This window comes from Augochlora pura, chromosome 10 (assembly GCF_028453695.1).
Source record: "Augochlora pura isolate Apur16 chromosome 10, APUR_v2.2.1, whole genome shotgun sequence".
NCBI lineage: Eukaryota > Metazoa > Arthropoda > Insecta > Hymenoptera > Halictidae > Augochlora > Augochlora pura.
Window position 1 is genome coordinate 14,896,697 of NC_135781.1, and position 22,488 is coordinate 14,919,184.

The 22,488-nt window shown below is 42.0% G+C and overlaps 1 protein-coding gene across 1 annotated transcript in view; it reads right to left on the bottom strand.

The window, feature by feature from the left end:
- Positions 1–22,488, bottom strand: part of Ryr (Ryanodine receptor) — a 50,380-nt gene that overhangs the window by 1,014 nt on the left and 26,878 nt on the right. Inside the window, exons 18-60 of the mRNA XM_078193012.1 lie at positions 22,221–22,419; positions 20,369–20,742; positions 20,053–20,281; positions 19,947–19,976; positions 18,315–18,459; positions 17,912–18,207; positions 16,981–17,514; positions 16,496–16,728; positions 16,306–16,408; positions 16,077–16,247; positions 15,788–15,903; positions 15,148–15,693; positions 14,256–15,074; positions 14,027–14,181; positions 13,784–13,952; positions 13,497–13,517; positions 13,134–13,411; positions 12,834–13,054; positions 12,745–12,768; positions 10,364–10,454; positions 9,973–10,289; positions 9,589–9,892; positions 9,356–9,509; positions 8,485–9,276; positions 7,395–8,413; positions 6,749–7,120; positions 6,525–6,637; positions 5,835–5,928; positions 5,516–5,761; positions 5,326–5,349; positions 5,042–5,062; positions 4,080–4,491; positions 3,595–3,999; positions 3,303–3,519; positions 2,381–3,239; positions 2,111–2,313; positions 1,791–2,034; positions 1,425–1,715; positions 1,045–1,331; positions 914–974; positions 556–834; positions 325–481; positions 82–247 (exon numbers count right to left, since the gene is read on the bottom strand). Of these exons, the coding sequence (XP_078049138.1) occupies positions 82–247; positions 325–481; positions 556–834; positions 914–974; positions 1,045–1,331; positions 1,425–1,715; positions 1,791–2,034; positions 2,111–2,313; positions 2,381–3,239; positions 3,303–3,519; positions 3,595–3,999; positions 4,080–4,491; positions 5,042–5,062; positions 5,326–5,349; positions 5,516–5,761; positions 5,835–5,928; positions 6,525–6,637; positions 6,749–7,120; positions 7,395–8,413; positions 8,485–9,276; positions 9,356–9,509; positions 9,589–9,892; positions 9,973–10,289; positions 10,364–10,454; positions 12,745–12,768; positions 12,834–13,054; positions 13,134–13,411; positions 13,497–13,517; positions 13,784–13,952; positions 14,027–14,181; positions 14,256–15,074; positions 15,148–15,693; positions 15,788–15,903; positions 16,077–16,247; positions 16,306–16,408; positions 16,496–16,728; positions 16,981–17,514; positions 17,912–18,207; positions 18,315–18,459; positions 19,947–19,976; positions 20,053–20,281; positions 20,369–20,742; positions 22,221–22,419 (11,791 nt within the window). The remainder of the gene's footprint in view (positions 1–81; positions 248–324; positions 482–555; positions 835–913; positions 975–1,044; positions 1,332–1,424; positions 1,716–1,790; positions 2,035–2,110; positions 2,314–2,380; positions 3,240–3,302; positions 3,520–3,594; positions 4,000–4,079; positions 4,492–5,041; positions 5,063–5,325; positions 5,350–5,515; positions 5,762–5,834; positions 5,929–6,524; positions 6,638–6,748; positions 7,121–7,394; positions 8,414–8,484; positions 9,277–9,355; positions 9,510–9,588; positions 9,893–9,972; positions 10,290–10,363; positions 10,455–12,744; positions 12,769–12,833; positions 13,055–13,133; positions 13,412–13,496; positions 13,518–13,783; positions 13,953–14,026; positions 14,182–14,255; positions 15,075–15,147; positions 15,694–15,787; positions 15,904–16,076; positions 16,248–16,305; positions 16,409–16,495; positions 16,729–16,980; positions 17,515–17,911; positions 18,208–18,314; positions 18,460–19,946; positions 19,977–20,052; positions 20,282–20,368; positions 20,743–22,220; positions 22,420–22,488) is intronic.

Consider the following 22,488-nt stretch of genomic DNA (forward strand, 5'->3'; position numbering starts at 1 on the left):
AAATTATACATTGTTTCATTGAGATATGTCCTTCGAAAGATGGCATGCTGATAAAACTCGCATTTTCACACGAGTACTCACATGTAATTAGCAAGGTTGTGTTCCTGCTGAACGTGCGTGTCGAAACCATGGGGAACCGTATCGAAGTATTCTTTACCCAATCCACAAATGAAGCAATTGCTTTCCATGTTTGTCTTTACGTTCTCGAGCTGGTCACGGAGTTCACCAAACGCGTCGATGATCAAACCTGAATGATACGTCAAATAATTATGAAACGATTGAAAATTATATAGAGATTATGATGCATAGTATGTCCCAACTTACCTTGAATGATAGCCAACAGAATAACGATGACGAAGAAAAAGAAAGTGATGTCGAACATGATACGATAAACTTCGTAATCGTCGCCATCCGGTTCGCCAATTTCGTCTCCGATGCCACCGCCAGCTCTAACCCCTTTGTACAAATGGAACACGAAACACTGTAATAGAAAGTAATACTGGTATTAGTTATTGTCCAAGGAAAATACGCATAAATGTTGCTCCCAATTCGCACCGTTAACATGTCGTGACATTTCTTATCCACTTCGTCGTCTTCCTCTTGGATGTAAAACTTTCTGAAGAAATTGAAGGCTATGACAGTATATATATACACGACGATTGTTAGCAGCATCACAGTCAACACCAATTGTTTGCCGTTGTGTGTTACAGATTGCAAAATCGTCCTAAGCGTTTTGAAGCCAACCGCAACGTCCAACAAATGAGCAGCGAAGAAGAAGTTGTTGTAGTTCCCGAGAATCGAGAATATGAAGTACCACAAGCTATACAAAAATGCCTGGAGAGAATGGCAAGTCAGTTTAGTAAGAAAACAGTCGATATAGTTTTTTGCATATTTTGAACTCGAAGTGACTCACGTTGTCGGTGATGGTCACGCCGGCTTTCCAAACTTGGTATCTCCAATCGATGTTTACGATGCTGGCAAAAGTAAGATTCTATGAAGGACAGTACCACATGATGCCGGACTTATTCAAGCAACGTTACTTACAAGTGAATCAAACCAGATCCCTCCTCCTCTTGTTGACTGAACGAGGTCTTCTCCATGCCAAGCAAGTTGCTGATGTAATCGAAGTCGTAGGTCTCGCTGTACTTTTGTCGGACCTTCTTCTTCACGAATTTATCCCAATAGTTCACGGGGAACGTTTTCGCTGATATTACCATCTTGTCCCAGTGGGCTTTGATGTCATCTTCTTCTGGTGTCTCGGCAATGTACAATCCGTCGAATTCCACTCGCCGCGCAATTTCTTTTTCCCGCTTGAAAATGGCTAACGGTACCTGCGTTACAATAAGTTATTCAAGCATTTCTGAGTAGTCCCTAAACTGTAATGTATTGAGCAAAGCCAAATTGAACCAAATGGTTCTGTATACCTTCAAGTGGTAATAAGCAACCAGCATAGCAAGAGATACAATCGAATGAAGACAGGCCATAAGCCTCATGACGTGTGCCATGTAATAGAAGTCCTCAGACACCTCCACGTATTCCAGAGCGTACGCGTCTTCTTCCTCTTCCGATTCGTTCTCTCCGCTGCCACTACCTATTTCGCCAGCACCGCTGCCATTTCCGGAACCAGATGGACACTCACCAGATATTTCCGCTAGCATATCCGACATTAACTGGCCGCTACCCTCTTCTTCCGAGTCTCCAGCCAAGGACGATACCTGGGCAACCAACGATTACTATTGCAATACGGAACGAGAGCCAACCCATGCCAAGATTCCCAATTTAAATATTACCTTATAGAATAGCAACATGAAATTGATGCAAAATGCGAGCACTAAGGCGACGTATTTCAAGTTGTAGAAGTTCCTGGCCAAGAACGATACGATTCGATGAGTATACTCGGAGAAATCGATGCTCGACGAAGACGTTTCCGCGATGGGTTCTTGTTTAGATTCTGCCTCCACTGCAGCCATAGCTGCTTGCTGTGCAGCTGCTGCCTCGGCTGCAGCTGCAGCTTGTGCGCGAGCTTGTTCGCCACTTTTAAGGAATAAAAACGATTCGTTAGTGTGTGAAAAAATGTTAACTTTCTAGGAGTATACGGACATAATCATACCCTAGCAAATCAGCTAAAGAAACAGGCGATTCCGTATCTCCGCCACCTTCAGCCCTTGCACCTTCTTCTCCAGTAGCTTCCTCAGGTGTGCTCTCACCAGTTTCTTCGATACTCGATTGCGGAGTGGAAGTCGCCGATTCGTGGGGCGCTATCTTTATCTGGCCACCTTCCTCTTTCGTTATGTCCATTCCAAACGCCTGTACCTGCGTAATCAGAAAATTCGAGACGCGTTACGTTTCATTCTTACAAGGCCACGTAAACGAGTACAACCTGTAGATTAGATTCGTCCGGTGTCGGTGGCAGGGCGGGTAAATGCCGAGCCGGTTTTTCCTCTTCCTCCTTGACTTCAACAACAGGCGCTTCCACGTGCGGTCCCTTCATCAACGCCAACAGCAACTTCATAAAGTAACCGATAACACAGCCGACTCCAAAGCCAGAATAGTAAAATGCGTAAAATATCATTTTGAAGAAGCCCACGATGAGTTCCAGTATGGACATCTGCTGCATCTCAGCGAACTTGGCCTTGATGTTGCTCGGAGAGAAAATGGAGAAGAAGAAGTAAACGCTGTCCTTGAAAGTTTGAATAGCTCTCCGGATAGGATCCTTGTTCCTCTCTTCATCGTCATCCGTCATGTACGTGTAAGAAGCTTCCCTGGCCTTCCCGATTCCTCCGCTCTCTTCCACCGCCATCAACGCGCTCGCGTGTTGCATCTCAAAGATGGCGTCCTCACAGAAGTTGATGAACGTCTCCAGCTTCTCTTTCTCGCCTGCTTCCACGACGGTGTTGTAGAAGTACGTTCTCTTGGACTCCTTGATTTGCGGCTTCTCCCACTGCTCAATGTTCGACTCCTTGATCTCGAAATAGACACGCTCGATCTTCTTGTTCCCGCCGAGGATCTCGATCCTACCCAGGAACGGCTCGAAGTAGTTCAAAACAGATCCAGCTGTCTCGAGGAATCTTGCCAGTCTGGGCTCGTTCGGCATGTGCTCGGACAAGTTCGTTAGCAGGACAGCAAGGTTGAAACCGATTTCCTTCGCTGGCTCGTGGAAACGGTCCATGAACGCGACGTAATCGATTTTACCATCGTGATTCGTTTCGCAACAGGCCAACAAGAATTCGATCTCCTCGCTGCAATGTAATACCACGTCATTCACTGCATTTTCCTCCGAAGATGCTAAGATAGCTACTTACTTTGTGTAACTCTTCTGCTGTTCCATCTTCTCCTTGAAATCCTTAGGGTACACCCAGCCGTCGCTATTCAAATCCACTTCCAAGAAGCTTGGGGATGACACCAAGTCTTTCAACTTCAAGAACATGTCGAAGTATTTCAAAATTAGCTCGACGTTGCCCGCCGATTCCACCAGCGTGTCAACCATCTGTTTCCCGATCGTTCCATTCACCACGTTACCTGCAAGAATGGAAGCAATAAGGCAAGGACTACTTAACAGATGATTCTCTACAAGTTTGACCAGAAATAAGGTACCCTCAAGCATAGAAAGCATCATGGTGATCATGTCCTTTTGCAAGTTCAATAATTCCTTCAGCAAGTCCACCTGACTCGAGTGCTTCGACAGTTTGTCTTGCATGTGGGAGAAAAGAAAGAGGAAACCGCCGACAGCGTCCCACAATCGAGAGTGTGCTAAGGCTTGCTGATTCTGTGCGCAGGGTCCTTGAATTACTTCAGTCAGAGTGTTGAACACTTGACTGGCGACGCCTATAGCTTTGAAGAAGTTGGCTTTGCCAGCTGGGTCGATCAGTTCCTTGCTGGAATAATGCCAGTAGAAGTCCATGATGGACTCTTGGAGTCGCAGGAGGTAGTCGACGGTGCAGATGACTACGTTGACCGTTGTTGTGTTACCGGCTTGAGTTCTTAGGTAGTTCTGCCAGTCTGTTCACAATGAAGACAATTAATCTTGCCTTCTAACTGCTCCGTAACACCATAATATCGAATAATTTGAATTGACATACCAAGATTGTGACCCTCGCAAGTCAGTTGGATGAAGCGAAATAGGGCACAGGTAAATTCGGCGTCGTGCATGTTCTTCTCACCAGCTGCTCCCTCAGAACCGACTCCGAGACCTTCAGCTTTCGTGTTCCTTTCGAAAGCATCCAGGTCCAAGACGCTGCAGGAATTCATTAAGCCAGCGATGGAAGTGAAGAATCCCACGTCTTTCTTCTCTTTCAAATGGTTCAGCATTCCCCGTTGGATCTCTATGTTGCCGCCGCGAAGAATGGAAATGCCCAGTTCCAAGGTCTTCATAACCATCTCGCTGGGCAAACCTTTGCAGGCAGATATGTGTAACAGGACCATCTCTGCTACACCGCGGTTGGCAAGGCGAGCCTGATGGAAAAGAAGCTTCTGCTTCTCCATTTCTTGCTCCTGAAAACATATTTCGTTACTTCAATTGTCTAACATTTTGAAATTGTTAAGGAAAGTAGTCAGCAATTCGGGACGTCTTAAACGCATCTTATGAACACATAATTGCAACATTGATATTTCAAAACAAATTTTATCATTTTTATCCTTGCTTTAATGATACAAGTTTACAACAGTCAGATTCAGAATTTCATTATTTTCGCCGGTACTCAATATTAGAATTGAAATAAATTTGCCAGTCGCGAATGTGTTAATGAATTAGCTATAGTATGCATGTATGTCTAATTCGAGACGTCTTTAAGCCGTCTTTAAGATATCTGTTTTGGGAAGTCCGTTTTAAATGTCTTTGTCTTTGAGACCGTTGAAAGACGTTCTAAATTGGACGTCTTTTTAACTTCTAAAATAAGACGTCTTAAAAACGTCCATTTAAGGCCCAAAATGTTCGGATCCAAAATGGACGTAAAGTATATGTTTTTAAGACGTTCTGTGTTGATTTGGTGTGAAGTAACCGTAGTTGTGTCGCAGATGAATACGTTGTAAACAATCATCTTACCATGAGCTTGTGCATTGGCCTCTTCAAGGAAGCATGAAGAAAGGTTTAGAAAGTTAATAATAAGTTGTAAATGCACACGATTACGGTGAAGTGAAATTTTACAAAGACGAGTATTACAAGACACAGAGAGACAGTGATTAAGGAGACGATTGTTAGAAAAATATTTACAGAATCGTAGGTGTGTCTTTAACATGTAAATATCGAGGAGATACATAATGCAATGAAGACTTGACGAGAATACGTATGGAAGCAAGTGAGTTTCCGCAACAACTACTTATTCTTACCATAAGTAGCTTATGCGCCCGCTTCTACAGGGTTAGTATGTGAGAAAAAGATAGGAAGAAAGTTGTTAATAAAATTGAACATATAGAATGGTTGTCCGCAATCGCCATTTCTCGATATATGTATATAGTTCAGAACAGTTTTCTAGAGTCTCAACATTAGAAATCATAGCAAGAACCATAAAATACTTACATGGATGGAGGCACCTCCTTCCTCTTCGCCACCTCCACCCTCATCCTCTCCTTCCTCTTCTTCCTCGCCGCAAGATTTCGATATGATTTGAGCGTAACTCATGTACAGCGGATCTTCTTGAAGAGCACCGGATCGTTCTGTCATGGCTCCGCGACAGAACGTCGTGACCAATTGCGTGAGCGGATCTGGTTTTCCCTCGTCCTCGTCTTTGTCCATCTTTTTCAATTCAGCGTCCTCGAAAGATTGCTTTGAAAGAAAAGCAACGTGTTACAAAACTATTTCTGCTTCATTCGCAGTTGCCGCGAATTCAAAATTTTACCGTTAGGTCTTCAATCATCACTTCTTGGCCCACATTCTCATCCTGTAACCAGAGCTCGTAGTATGTTCGCGCGAATATGTTTATAGCCCGATGCCTGAAACGAAAAATTCAGTGATCAATGCTCATTGCCAGGCGAACACAATTCCGAGATCAATTATGCACCAGTGTTACTTCACCTTCGCAGTTTGTACAGTGGTTCACTACGCAGGCATGCAATAGCCGCTCGCTTTCTGGCCGCACACAATACACGCTTCCATCCATCCCGAGATGGTGGAGGTTTCGTTGCCTTTTAGCAGCATGCACACACAACTATAATCGTTAGATCACTAACAAATAAATAGAAAAAAACATCGTCGATGATTTGTGATTAGTATGTACTCTTGAGGAAAAGTCGTCGAAGTAGTTGAATCGCCGAATATCCATAACGAAAACGTAATTATCAGCAGAGATGGGTAAAGAAAAAATATTCAAAACGGCACACAGATCACACGGTTTTACTTTGGTTTTAAGCTTTCTAGGAAATAGCATTTTACCTGTCTCTGATCGCGCGGACCGAATGTTAAACAAATTCCAAGTCTAAGCGGCAAAAACGTAATGACCATACAGATGTATCGATTCCCGATTAGTTAGAGTCGAGGCAGACAGAAATCCAAAAATACTGGCAATGCAAATCAAATAAAAAGAGGATACCTGGGCAAGGAATGTAGGGAAGTTTGACGGAAACAAGCGATCACGGCTCGTTTACGTTGTATCGACACCACGGATCGATATTGACCCTTGCTCTGTTGTTGCGGATGATCTATCTACTCGAGAACATAAAATTCCTAAATGAATCGGCGGGACTATCCGATCGAGGGGCATTGTCAAAGTAATGGTGATCGAAAAGCAAGTGCCTGTGCAACTGTCCCACTCACCATGTGTAAACCATAAAGAACTTTAGCCATGTCCGTGATTCTCGCGACCACGTCCTCTAACTGTTGCGCCTTCACTGGCTCCATAACATCTTTCTTCTGACCCAGCTTCGAGTACAAGTAATGCTGCCATGACATTTCGTCGGCAGGATCGATCTTATCCGGCAGAGTCAACTGCGTCTTTGCAAACTCTGCGATATCGTACTCAGGCATTTTCTTCAGGAACCTGTCCTTGCAGTGCTGAACCAATTCCTGTTCACGCCCTGCGAAGAGGTTCAAACCCACCGGCAGCAACCTCTTCAGGCAGGCTACCATTAGAGACGCTTGAACTTCCTTGTCCTTATCCCTCTTCTTATCGCGATGTTTCTTTTTTTTCTGTCAATCATAACACATACGTTCTTTATGATTTGAGGATTAAATTTATCATTAGATTAATCTCATTTAAAATCTTAAACATCTTTTTAGATTGTAGGAAGAAAGCAATATTTTTTTCAAAATTTTCCAGGTCATGGATGATTGTTTTTAAAATACAATTATAAATATATACACACATATATATGTCGTACAACAAAATGACCTTGAAATGAATTATCGATATTCTTCGATCCTTGTAATCTTTCAAGACATGGATTTCATAAATGCTACGAACCTTGCCTCCACCGGAGGGTGCAGTGCCATCTGAAATGGCAGCGGGTCTTCTAGTAGCTGTCGGCATGATCAACACCATATTGTCGATTTCATTCGCCGATATGAAGTTCTGTTCCTCGCGCAAGAAGTACTGCGACTTGGACCAAATGTTGAATATCGCAGCCACGTGATTGTACAGATCTTCAGCCTCGGGAATATTGTTTCTCAGCCAGTGGTTTCTTTGTAGATCTACGTACTTGATCAGTAGAGGATAGAACGAGTAGATATCGCGGACCAACAGTTGCCAGTCCTCTTGAATCTGCGCCTCGACCTGCGAAGTGTCATCGGTGGAGGATTTAATAAACCCTCGAAGAGACTCTTCCTTGTGGAACATGTTATCGGTACGTTTCTTGACGCGTTCAGCGAGCGGCAAGAACGGGTCCTTCAACAGCTCCTCCGACGAATTTATGATGATCTGTTGGGTGTAGGCTGCGATGCGTGTCATCCAAGGAGCGTTCTCATTGCCGATGTTCTTCTTGATCAACTTAAGGACGTTTTTGAGAAGTTGGTTCATATGATCACTGGTGACCATGCTGACGTACGTTCCTTCCGTTGGATTTACGTTGTCTGGTCCCTGAGCCCACCAAAATGGCAGATACGAGCAAAGTAATGGCAGAATCACGTCAACCACGTGAGGTAGATCGTTGTAGGTTTTCTCGGATTCGACGAATTGATCCACTTCTCCTAAGATCGTTTCCAGAGTCGGCATGCTGGACTCCATTTTCGTCATGATGTCCTGCGCCTCCAACGAATGGTCGGCGATACGGTTCAACAAGGAAAATTGATTGTGCTTGTTTAGGTGAGGCTCTAGGAAAGCTACGGGGAAGCAACTGGAGAAGGCACCTAAGCAGGATCCCAAGTTGGGCTTGTTCCGCTCGATTTCCGTCTTCAAGTACTTTCTGTCATGGGTCAACGACGAGTCTACGCCGAGAGTGTACAAAGACGCCAGCATCTTGTAGGAGGCTACTTGAATTTCGTCCACTGAAAAAAACCAACAATCAGTACCGATCGGACAGATTGAAGAATATTTTATGGACACACTGTTTACTTACGCAGAAGATCGCTTCCATACTCGCAAGCGGCAAGATGATCGAACATAGCAGTTAGAACCGGCAAAACAACGCTGTTGATGTAGGACAGGGAGGTCGACGTTTTCAGATGCGTACCTCGGAGATGACTATATTTGCCTTCCTGAAGATTCAAAATCGTATGACCCAAATCATCTGCAGTGTTGTTGAAGAATGTTAACATGGATGTTCTAATGAACTCGGGGCAGTTCTTCACCAAACTCTTCGCGTCGATGCCTTTGACCAGCACTTGAAGACAGCGGACGGTGATCCTGACGTCTGGCCCGAAAGCCGCCAATCTCGATCTTAGCAAGCTAGCTAGTTTGCAAAACAGAGCTGCCACCATTTCCTTTTCCTTCAAGGAAGCAGCTCCGACGTTGTTGGTAGCCGTGGCTACCGCGATGAAGTAATTCCTGTGCGTGCTAAAGTATTTCTCCATTAACGGCAGCACAACCTTGCTGAAGAACTTAATGTCTCTGGTTGAAGTCTTGAAGCTGTTTCGCCGGCTGAACGTGTCGGATGGTTTCAAAAGTTTCATGTTGATGGTGGCCTTATCTAAGTAGGCTATTAGCTTCTCCAGCAAAGAGTAGGCGAATCTCAGCTCCACTGCAGCTCCTGCTGTAGCAACCTCCGACTCTCCGCCACGATTCGGCTTATGGAGCTTGTAACCTTGGTATTGCAAGTATTTGAGGAATTCTTGGGAACGCTCACGATCCTTTCGTTTCTCTTTGTCAGTCAGTAAATCGTACGGCACCAACTGCGGATGTATACCACCTCCTGCAACGAAACATTTTCTTGATTATATATTAGTTCTGAGTCAATGAAAATTTCTCCTGAATCCTTTGTTGGTACGAACCACAGGTGATAAGTTCTTCCTTCTTTTTCTTAGCCCAGATGTCGTGCGCGTTATCTGCCAGACGTTCAGCCATATTCTGCATTTCTCTGCTGAGTGTCAGATTCGTCATGTCAACCGGATGAGGATTGTAATTGTAGGGATTCGCTGAATCACCCTGGAAGTTACAACAGATTTAGCACAGCGAAATAGTACTGATTTGAAGTAATAATTGTAATTGCTTTCTGATTACTCACTTGACTCTTCGATGATCTTCTCATAGAACTGCGATTGGTCGAAGGCACGTCCACTTCTGCGTGTTCTACGCTCCACCCTATGGCTAACAGAGCTTTCAAGCTCTCCCTTACAGGCTCCTTGTAACGCTCCCTTTCATAGTCGTTCAGCATGTTGTAAGGTTTCAACCTAGGATGGGTCTTATTCGAGTCGGACCACTGTTCGCCATAAGTCCAACCGTTCTCCAGCTTCCGACTAGCCCAAGCGTCGTGGTAATGTTCCGAGAACTTCTGTACTATTTGATTGAGGTCGTTGTTTAGCACCACTCTATAATATATCGATAGAGAGCAAAGTGTTTTTACTCTGATTGTTATTTTGTACACGTTTTGAAACGAAAGATGCATTACTTGGACGTGTCGATCGGTTGGGGATTATAAGGTCCATCCGGCGACTGCGTGGAAGCAGATTTACTACCGTACCACTCGTCATCGTAGTTTTTCGACAACGAATAGTCAGGTGGTAGAGCACAACCAATAGCCGTAAGGCAAGGCAGAGCTTTTCCAAACAATTCTGGATCGTAGTCCATTTTTGACAAAGAATCGAATATGTTGCTGAAGAGGACCATGGTCAAGCGTTTCTCTTCATCGCTTGATGCACCGTATGCACCTTGTCCTCCAGTCGATCCGTAGTATTTGGCGCAGCGATCGTAATGTAGGGTCAACAGCTGTCGCAGAAAATATTCGTTGTTGTTGAACATTGACAAACAACGTTTAAGCGATTTCAGAACAACTGACTCACTCTTAGTGCAACGGTGGTGTATTCCGACAGTTTGGACACATCCACTGTCAATTTTCGTAGTAACTTCAGCAGCATGCTGGGCTGCATTTGGCTAAAACGAAAAAAGGAGAGCTAGAAATCGGGAATCTCACCGAATGAAATAACAGCAATATATTATAGTTTTACGCATGTGCATACGTGAACTAGGGTGGCCCTGATTTTTCAACTTTCTGAAAGCTGAACTTCCACTCCCTTATCTTGTTTCAATCAACAATAAAAAAAACTATATGTGCGAAATTTTAGCTCAATTGGACAACTTCTTGGCGATTCTTATTGATTATGAAATTTCAGAAAGTCATTTTTTCAAATCGATTTTTCTATTTTTTAACCAAATATAATGTTGTTTTTGAAGAATGAGTTTTTAAATGGGGTTTACATCTTAATGATTGCTGCAGAAGCTTTCAGGCACGATACTAACAACTTGGTATTACATTGCAGTGCCTTTCAATGCCTTAGAAAACAATATTGAGGGAAGCGAGACACAGAGAAATTAAGCACAAATTTAATCTACATTACTGGCAAGAGTCAGTGTTACACTGGCGTGGAAAGCTGCTCCTATTATTCGAAGGTGTTAAAAAATTCGATAGACTGGCAATAATAATAACTTTTCAAGGCAAGAAGCAACTACATATTGGGAGACCTTGAAATAACATCTTCAGAAGAAGAGCAAACCATGGCTGTTTACCAACCAGTGGACAAGTGCAGTATCACCGATAAAATTCAGGCATTTTCCTGCAATATGACCGCAAGTAATACAGGTCGAGTAAATGGCGCTTTTCAAAAGATTTAGAGAAACCGGGACAAAATCCGTAGAAAAGATTTATAACTGATAGCAACGAAGTACCTGATGATATCATTCTTGAATTTCTTAAAATCACATTTCTACTGATAAGTCATTAAGACATTGATCCAGAAATCAATAAGTCTACCACGAAAAATATTCCAACCACCCGTGGTACTTAGTTTTCGAAACAGTTCTATCCTTATTTGACAACAATGTTCCAACATCCATTGAGGAAAACATATGTCAAACTCATTCAAGATTGTAACAATATTATCACAAAAGATAAAAAATTAAACAATATGTTTTACAGATTGTTGCTCGAGACGGTAAAAACCATCCAACTGCTACTAAATCTTCACTTAAGAACAAATAATGCTTGTAACAAGGCGATAGGAGAAGACAAAAGTTATCGACCATTGTTGAAGCCGATTCTCGACCGATCGATAATCGGCTGGACCGCGACCGATCTCGCGACCGACTTCGCGAAACATCGAGAACGCGGCAGACTCCTTAGTTACTAAATCATTATTAACGGTTCATAGCTAGCAACGAGGTAGAATAAACAGAGGGATCTCGGTTAGATCATGGCTACACCTGTGACAAAGGACGAGGTAAGCTACGGCCGCTCACAGGAAAGGGAGAGGACAGCCATGAAGGCCGGCCGCCCGCCGAGAAAGGAACACGGTAGCTTCCTGACCACCTGTAGGAATCTGCATAGGTTCTTCGGTTATCATGTCGGTTGGAGAGGACGGCCAGTAAAGCCGGCGGCCTTCCGGACATACGGATACGATCATTCTTGCAGCGTAGTTTAGAACTATTGGGAGAGACGGCTAAGAAAGTCGGCCGCCCGATAGTAGTAGTTGTTTCATTTGATCAAAGTTGCTTTCGTTTAAATTAAAGTTAATCCTGTAATCCTCTAATCAAAATATATCTCCTTTAGCCTCAGAAATTCTTATATCCTGCATCCAGAATTTATTGCAACCAACCACGACATTCAATACTCCTTACATGCTTAATATTCGTTCGAGCACGTTATGCTTTCATTCTCTAGAAAATATTGTAAATAAAAATGCATTTCACTTATAAAAATCGTGTGCGTTATTTAAAAATTTAACAATTCTTACATTTTTCATGTTATTTCAGTTTCCGAATTAACTTCTGCAAATCTGATTTAAAATTTGTTTAAACAACTGCTAGGGTTGTCTGGATGTGTCCACATAAGTTTCTCCAAGAAGAAAACAGAAAAGAAAAAATGTTTAATATAGAGGAAAGCACATATTATGTTACAATCTCAAGGCATTTGAGGGTTACCTCGCAGTTGTCCGATTGAGCTAAAGTTTTGCGTAGCCCGTCTTTTTGTTCATTAAAGTAGGATCGGGGGTGAGAACATCAAGATTTTACCTTTCGGAAAATTACCTATGGATAAGGGTCATCCTAATGTATACGCATATTACTTTATAATCGCAACTGCCCTTACAATATACATCGATTATAGTTATTTACAACTGTTGTGGGTGGGACTAGGTAAAGCGGTTTAAGAAATAGTGATAGAACTTACGAGACATTTAACTCGTGGACTTCTCTTGTTAAGCAACAAAACGATTCTGTTAATTATTTCAATCGCGTCTCGAAGGAGATTGTGTTTACCTAGTTAGAGCCACCAGGAAGTCCGACACAGCCTCTCGTTGACCCTTTGTCAGCATTCTGTTCTTGCTCAGCCTGTAAACGGTGTGGAGAGTAGCATCGAGAAGACTAGCGTAATTGTCTGCCTCGTTGTAGAATTTGGAGTGCTTGATCAAAAGAGGCAAGATGCTGTTGCCAATGTAGCGATTCATAGCCAACGCCATGTCGGATTCGTAGCCGTCATTCTGAATCATTAAAATTCACGAGGATTTAGCAAACAAGGAAACAAATGCCGTCTTTGTTCAACTAGTTTTATTCGCTCACCCTGTCTAACATCGTAGCGGCACGGAGGTCAGGCAAGAAAGCCTCCTCGAGGATCTTGAAGAACAGCTCTTGAGTTTCAATGCCATAAACGCGTTCCAAAAATAAGACAACGCTCTGCTTGTGCCCCGGAATCAGACCAGACGGTGTGTCGCTCTTCGGCTTCTCTTCCCCAGCTGCAGGGTTCAACAAAGTGAACCTCAACGACAGGACGCCTTGAAGATCGTCGAGAGGCACCAGCGATCGTAGAATAGCTCTCGCTCGCAGAGACTCATTCTTCCCTGAAACGCAATCATTTCTTCAGCGCGTGACTCTAAAAATGGTATCGCGTTTCGAAAAGAAAATCGTTTGTTTCGTGTATATTACCAACTGATTCTGTAGACGCCTCTGTTGCTCGTTAGAAAATAAACACTATCATTAGATCTCTGATTACGAGTTTCTGAAGATTTTATGAAGAAGCTCGTGATAGAGCGGATCGCAGCTTCTAGTTAAAGGCAATCAAATCTACCTACTGCGTTTAGCTTCCAAAATCTAAGGCGATGAGTTAGGCGCTGTAGTAGCAAGATGACACTGCCAAGGCAGTTCGAACATTTCTTCTCGTTACTACATGTTTGTACGAAACCACTGGGTTGTGTTGCTCTGATTCTACTTACCTTGTTCAATCACAGAAGAATCCGGAGCGCAACGGCCCAATAGATCCACCAAAGTACAGTAGAAGTTCAAGATCGCGGCACCGGTGTCGATGTAATCTTCATCGTCGTCCGATTCCGGAAGCGGATGCTCGAATTGCAATACTGACGTACCTTCCGCTTCATCATGCACCTGTTTCTTCCATTCAGTTAATATTTTTGCCAGCGTTTCTGAGCAAGTGTCATTGCTCAACGAATATAACTCACCTTTCGTCGATCGGCAATGCGTTCAGACATTTTATTGGCGTCGATGATAGCCCTCAGCAGACCTTCACCCTCGCCACGGAGTGCTGGACCCAAGCATTCTGGTCTTCGGATCAATAATCGTATAACCAGATTTGCGTTTTCCTCCACACTTTCGCCTAAACATAACATCTCCTTTCAAAATGAATTCTGCGAACGCGGTTATCATTGAGATTACGTAAATCAGACTGACCGTTGACCCAAACGCAGAACCTCAAGAAGTCCAAATATCGTTCACCCTCCACTGGATCCCATCCTAGATCAGGGTAACCTTTCTCCACCAGTTCAGAGTTCGACTGTAAACCGCAACGAGACAAATAGATCGCAATCTTTTCAAGATAATGTTCTCTGAGAGCAAGTGCGAGCTCCGTGTTTTCCATAAGCGACGAGTAAGCCACATCCAATGGCGTGGACCCTCTCAAAGATGGTCTCGATAAGAGGATATTACTGTTTTCCAACAAGAAGTCAAAGTGATCGAACATTGCCTTCTGGTTCTGCCTGGATGTGCGGCAGAAGTAACAAAGAAAGCGACAGCAAGCTACCACCATCTCGTGAGAAGTGTCCTTTTCCTTGGAGGCTGGTTCTCCTTCGGTGGTTTGAGCCTGAGCTTGAGCATCCGATTGCGCTTGCGCTCGCCTCCCGAGAGTGTTCATCATAATCGCCATAACATTTTCGTGTATCCTCAATACTCTGATCAAGTCAGGATGCTGGAAGAACGTGTGGTTGTTTACCAGCTTCCACAATCTCTCTCTTACGAGTTCTTCCTCCTCCTGAGACATCTGTACAGGCAGCAGCGCTCGAATCTGGCTCAGACCGACCCACATCAACGCAGCGTCGTCCCTCGTTTTGCTGTTAATTACATAAGTTTTCTCTAGAGCCCTGATCAATTCGCCGACGGTGTCGTATTGTCGAACCAGGAGGCTGAACATCTCCCGCACCAACTTTGGTGTCTCGATCTGGGATTCTTCGGCCCAGCTGACGATCGTTGATATTAAGACCTTTCTGAACACCTCTGCAAAAACATAAACGGTCACATCGAAACTAAGAATTTGGATCTATCAACTTATATTTGTGAATAACTTTACCTTCTGGAGTTTTCCTCTCAGGTTCAGGTTCCGGTTTGGGTTCCTCCTCCAGTTCCTTCACAGCGTTAATGAAGTTGAACAACTTCTTCATCGCTCCAGGTTTCTGAATTTCTTCCGGAGGCTCGTTCGCAGCATCGGCTGCCTCCTGAAGGGCGTGAAGGGATACGTAAGACATCAAATTGCTGTGGAAGTCGTTTAACCGGGTGATCAGGTCTTCTCCGCAGGGGATGTTGTCAGGATCCTCGCTGAAGTCTACACTCTTGAAGCTCAAAATCGCGTTCATCTGTTCACGAGGTGGACACCTGAACTCTCTGGTTTTCTTCGCTGCTACCGCAGATGGCAGATCGGACTGCTTGATCTCGATGTAACGACGAAGCTGGTCAGATTGTAGATCACCGACGAAGTCGTGGCTGAAAGCGATGATAGACTCGACGCGATGACGTAGCTGGATGTCGTTGAGATGATGAAGTAGGTAGCACATCTGGAGTTTCGCTCCCTCCGCCATTTTCATATGGAGTAATCCTTTCTTGTGTTCGTCTTTACCCTCTGTAATTCAAATTGTGTTTTTGAGCAGAAGATGTAATAATAGCGCAGGTATACTTGCTAGCTAAAATTATAAATTAAATCAAATCGATTGTACCTTTGTCAAAGGTCGGATCCCAAGTTTCGGGGTGAATCATAATAAGCAGCTTCATGATGTCCTCGTTCCTAAGCATCCCAACTAGCAGAAGTCTGTCAACGAGTTTCAAAAGCGGCCTGTAAACAAAAATTATGTGAATAAAACGAATATAACGGGGTATGCAGCTTATAGCATGAAGCGGCGCTTTTCATCCTGAAGAAGCATCTTCTTCTGCTCGCGATATCGACGACGAAGACTTTAATCATGCAGAATAGCCCAGCCGTGCACGTATTTTCGCAGTGTTACATACAAGAAGAGATTCTCATTGCTGCCTCCGATAGGGTCTCGATTGTGCACTTGATTGACCTCGACGGCCTCGTTAAGGGCCTCCATCACGTAATCTCGCACAACGTCCAGAGGAAAGTGCGGGCTGTAGAGGCTCCTTATGTTCTCGATCGTTTGGTCGCTGGAAGGAATTTCCCTTGATGTCGACTATTAGTCACAGGGTTCATGTCTAAGCTTGGATTCGATTTACTTACCTGATATCTGTCATCTTCATTTGCGGTCGCACTGACTCCGTTTCCAGGTACCTGAGGCTGTGCTTCATCTCCTCAGTTTCGTACAAGTCTTTCAATTCCTGACCTACGAATTAATGCAATATAATAAGTTATCTTATCAGTTGATACTGTTGATCGCCAATTGTTCATTGCGCGAAGCAACTGAACCTACCTAGAGGAATGATGTATTCGTTCTTGCACACTTCCATCGTTGTCGCGTGCGATTCCAGATGCAGAGCGATCAGCAAGTCGTAAAATCCTTGTCGCAGGGGCCCGGACATGTATTCCGCTCGAATAGCGTACAGTAATTGTTTCTGGTCGACGTGTTGGCACAAAGCGTGAGCTGCTCTGTAGTTCGACTGATAGCACAGAGCCGCGTAAAGGGTTAAGGTGTGTGCATGGAAGCTGTAGACAGATAATAATGAAGTGTTGTAACTATTTATCTGCAACCTTCTCAACCTACGGAAATGGTTCTAGAAATATTAGTTAATCTATTAGCTATTTTACTAGCTATTTCGAATGATAGATATTTTCATTCGTGAAGGGAATTTCTGTCGAACTTTGATTTTTATAAAATAATGAAACTTTGCATAAAAAGGTCGAGTGTATGATAGCGTACATACTGTCAGTATATGGCAGTATTTTGATTAATTTTACCTGAGCAGTTTGTCCATTTCGATGAGTTCCAAGATATCAATGCACCTGTCCTCTTCAGGAATGTGCAGAGCCAGCATTGAGATAGCATCTTCGCATAGCATGGACCAACCTCTGATATCGGATAACTTCAACGCGTGCACTTGAAGCGACTGGTTCGGCACTCTAGCCCACTGATGAGGTTTCAGGCACTGGACTTTCAACCTAGGTGGGAATTGGGGTATGACGTGACGTTCGGAATTCTGTAAAACGGCAGCGGACAACGGTAACGTCGTGGATGTTCTTCCGAGTTCGATTTGGAGGATCTCTTTGCTGGTGGCTTCTACGAAGATGGCAGGGAACAATTTAGTGTCTGGTTCCATTTTAAACTTGTGGCTGGTCTCCTTGCCCTCGCAGGTGAACGAGACCCAGCCGGTTGCCGTGTCCACGAAACAACCGACGAACATTCCTTGAGATGCCCCTTTGCCAGACGCATCCTGCGTCACCTCGTTGTACAGCTCGTCTGCTCTCACCATGTAACAGCTTTGTCTGTCCACTCTAACAGAAATAGTTACATATGTATCTTACATAACATAATCTTGGTTTTTCGAAAGAAACCACAAACTTAATTTGCAGAATTGAAGAATTCGCCTTTTGTACACGAAACCATTTTCATTCTAAATCTAAAATAGTTTTTTCTGTTCTAAAAAGCATACCTGTTGTATATACAGTATCGCCAATTTTTATTAAATAGTGTCTTGCGATCTATACAACAGCTTTTTAAATATAAACGATAATGTAAAAATTAAATCATCGAGCGTACTTTAAGTAAGTTGTTAAAGGAACAAGGTGTAACGATAACGATAAGAAACGTCGTGGAATGATTCGAAACCAAATAAATTGGATTATGTCGTTCAAAGGCTTTCAATATGTAGAAGAAGATAGTAATACGTACTGTTCAACGGGTCGGTCATAGTCGTCGGTAATAACCACCGAACCCTTTCTCACGCGAGATAAATTGAAGTCTTTTGTGTGCAGGTGGTACTGGGACGTCACCCAACCAACGTAAACGTGGGTTGGATCCTGTCCAGGAAAGATCCGCACGCCGTAGAAGTATTCGTTCATCAGCTTCAAACAATCGGCGTCGTATATTTCATTTCCAATTGATTCGACGCCAGATCCGCTCAATACTGACATCGCTTTCGGTGCGTTCCGTTCTGGGATTTGAGGTGGTACCACTTTCAAGTCCATCTGTGATCGGAAACAATGAATTAATTCCTATTCGTACATCAGGATGACTGAATTTTTAGAAGCGGCATGCTGGATATTTGAAAAAATAAATAAACAAAAGATGTTACATTTGATATGCGAATTTGAGGAGGCCGGCTACTTGCTTTGTTCATCGACAGAGTTTTGGTGCTCATGTCGGAGACGTCAGAGCGAACTGGAGGCTCCGGCGTTTTCGATTTCGCGTCCGGTGACTTTGCTTTGCGGGAGAAGAATCTGGAATCATTGTTACAGATTCAGTTTTTGTGATCGTTTCACGCTACGTTTGAGATGAACTCCTTGCCGAAGTAGATTAATCCCTTACGAGTATGACTCGTAATGGAGATTTATAGTAATAACTAGTTAGGTATAAATGTTATTCTGTTCTTTCAAATTCGAATAAAATTCTGTTCCTTTTTTCATAACATATAAATATTAAAAAAAAAAAATGTAGGCATACTATAAATAAAAATTTTCTTCTTTCTTTAAGAAATTATTATTAGCGAAAAATATCTAGTTATCATAATTGAGAAGAAAATGGTACGGCAAGGGGTTCATCACTGTGATGGTTGTTGTACTATATTGTTTCACAAGATCGTGGTGCAAATACCGATGCGCAAACTGTGACCGATAAGTAGCCTCTGGATTTTATGAGTTTATGACAAAACTGTACAGGCGCAATAGAGAAGAAAATGAGACGACTCAATGTTTGAACACTTTGACTGCCTCGCCAAAAACCTTAAAAGATTTACGAGATTAAAGTATTATACTTCGTTTAATCAAATTAGGTTTGGAACGTTAAGTTGTATAACATCGTGTACTGTCTTTTGCTCAGAAAAAACGAAAACAAAAGAGACAAGCATAGACTGATTCTGACAAACCCAACCATGTTAATGTTTTCGCAGAAGTAGGGTAAGTTCTCTTGATCCCTTCGTATTATCCATTTGATCCTTCCCTATTTTAAACGGTTATCTAATATGATGAAATTACATAATTCATTTACAATAAATATTAGATACTATAAAATAACTAATTGAAAATAATCACGTGTTGCACAGTGTGTAATACGTAAACTGTACGAAATAGCAGTTTAACGTATAATGAACAATTTTATAACGTACAAAATCGGCTTTTTAACACAACCGAAAGTTTTTGGAACGATTGCGATGGTAACTAATAATTTCTTATCTATTATTGAGGTAAAAGTGTTATATTATAAAAATGTTGTTTATATAAGATAAATTAATCGCCCACTTCATCTAACCTCTTCCATTTTCTTTTCATTCCAGACTGTTAATTATTATTGGCTACGTTATGCACTGAACAAGAGACGTAATTAAGTGGATTGAGCAATCGACTCCCCTTGCTCTTCGCGTCAATTAGCTTACAGCTCTTCTCGTTTATCAATAGGTTCGGGAGATCGTAGACAAGTCGGGATTACAGGCGTGTAATTCAGGCGGAACGAGCGGGTTACCCCCTTTTCGCCGTATACTGAACCTGTACCTGCTTTCGAGCAACAGACAGTACGCTTTGAACATTTCCACGTTTTAAAGATCCTAATAAAGTTAGGAGGATATAATACATTATCGAAAAAATGAATTTTCAGATCCGAGCAAATAATTTCGTCACCCACATACGAGCGACGCGCAGCCAAAATGTCAAGACGCTATTCTACAAAATAAAATTTTCAATTCTGACGAGTAGAGTTTGTCAATTTAACTTACTCTCCATCCTCTGTCTCTTTGCTATGTTCGCTAGGAAGGTTCACATATCAGAATCCAATCATGATAAAAATAATCCGTCATAAAACTGATTAAACAGTATACTAACCGAAATGGTGAACGCCCGCGTTTCTTTTTGTCGTCTTTCACGTCTCCATTCATGTCACCGTAACCGTTCATGTCTACTTCTCCAATGTTCTCCATATTTCCGGTTCGTGATCCGTAAAGAGAACCTTTCCTGGGAGGTCTGACAGGCTTGTTCCTCTGCATCGGAATCGGTGACTCCTTCATGATCTCGTCCGCTTCCACTGCATCTTCAGAGTAGTTTCTTTGCAACCCTAAATTGTAATAAACTTATTAATATAATATGTTACCTAATGCGATCGCTAACAGTGCAATAATTTCGCGCTACAATAGTACAATACCTTTAATGTCACTCATGCTGAAACCAGATTTCATCATTTGCTCCATTTGTGCCGTGGGCACAGCTTGCTGCACCTGCTCCACCTGTTCACACAATAGCCTATTTTGACGCATCTTGATCTCCTGCCACCTACGTAATTTCTCGCTTTCTGAAATGAACGTCGACAGGCAAATAACAGGCAGAGACAATCGAAGGAACTCCCAGTTCGCTTTCTCCATGGTCTCGAACGTGTTATGAGAAATCTTGAGACAGGGAGGTGTGTCGGATCCTGCGGGGATCCTGGCTACATCTATTCTGGTGTCCGCCATGTCATCAGTATTCTCGAAGATCGGTTGGTCTTTTGTGTACCAGTAAGTTACCAGTCGGTTCATGTTCCTGCAATGCCCAACGTATTCGTATGGAAATCGTTCTACATATGAGCCGCCCAGTGCACACATCGATTAACTCCACTTTTTGAAAAATCTTAAATTTAAGTGTCAAAGCACTTGGTATAGTCATAACTTTTTATATTTATAATAACTTTCCTGAATAATAAAGATTAACACCATTAAACGGCAAAATTTTCTTTTTCCTTTTTTCTTTTTAGCTATTCTTTCTTGTTAATTTTATACATTAAATAATATTAATTTTATACATTAAATTATACGTTAAATGAAAGCTATATCTGTATTTATTCATTCTACATTATATATGTGAATCTATGTTATAACAGGAATTTTAAAAATCAATGTACATCATTTCATCGCGTTTCTCGACTTTTTGTTTTATGGAGTTAGTCGATGTGTGCACTGAACGGCTCATATATGTACTTGCGTCGGTATTTATGTTGATACTTTCAATTTTTAGGTATTCTTACATAACACTGTTGTGTATCTCTCTTTTGTTTTAAATTTGGTGTTTGTCTTTTGTTGATTATTGTTTGCGTTTATTGTTTATTTTAGATCGAAAATGTATCAGTATCGAAGGAGAAACCGAACTGTTAATATTATTCCATACTTTTTAATTAAAAATGTAATTGTTGAATTATTCTGCCATCGGAAAGTAAGTTAATATGTATTTTTAAGTTTGTAATTAGTTATCTGTATGTTTTTATATCTAAAGAAGTTTAAATGGTACATTTCATTTATATGTATATTTTGAATTATAATAGGCAGTCTCCTACAAAACGCCAAAAGATATACAACGTCAAAATTTATAGAAGCATTGAAGAAAAACGCTGAAAAAATTAATCGGAAGTAAACCAAGTTGCCTCTTAGAAGTAATAAGAGTTAAAAGATATTAAACTTTATACTAAAAAATTACAATAACGTAAGAGATGTATCAAAGTACAATGTCAATCTAGTTTCCGCTTTCAGTTATATTAATCATTTTGTTTCTTTATACAATTTTCTATCTGTAAAGGAATGAATTTACATTTCATGTATTTTTTCTGCTTGATAATCCCTTATATTATGATTTCTTTGAAAGCTGCGTTGATTATCACTTTTTTGTCTTCAATAATTTTCCTGATAAAACTAGAGGATTTTTGTTTCCTGATTCTCTTTATTTACTCCTATTCTCAAATTTTCATAACAAAACACTCAAATTTTGTTTCAATTTAAAGGAACTATTTGGCAGTCATATTGATTAAATTATGTACAAAATGTTCGCCATGAGTATGATTCGGTATTATAATGCAAGGAGTTAAACTTTAATAAACGCATCTACGCAATAAAGAAGCTCTTCCACTTACGTCATTAATTTTACTTTTGATCATTCATAATTGAACCTTACGTGTCAACATAAATACCGACGTGAGTGTATAAGAAAATCAACATGATCGTACTTGTGGAATGTATTAACGAAGTACTTACACGCAAAAGGGTTCGTATCCTTCTTGTAAACCACACGTAGTGAAGAATTTCAAAGTGTTCACGTCTTGCCCAAAAGTTAGCTTCGCTTTCTGTCCTACACCGAGTGTGAAAGCTGGCACGAAACAGTCGCCTTGCACATCGGCGAAAGATGTTTCACCACCCAGTGCGTCCATCAGCAGTTCTCCGTTAAGTGAAAAGCCTGGATGTCATAAAATCGCATTAACGCAGCTGTCGTTCAAGTAGTCACTTGATTTAAATAGTTGCTAGA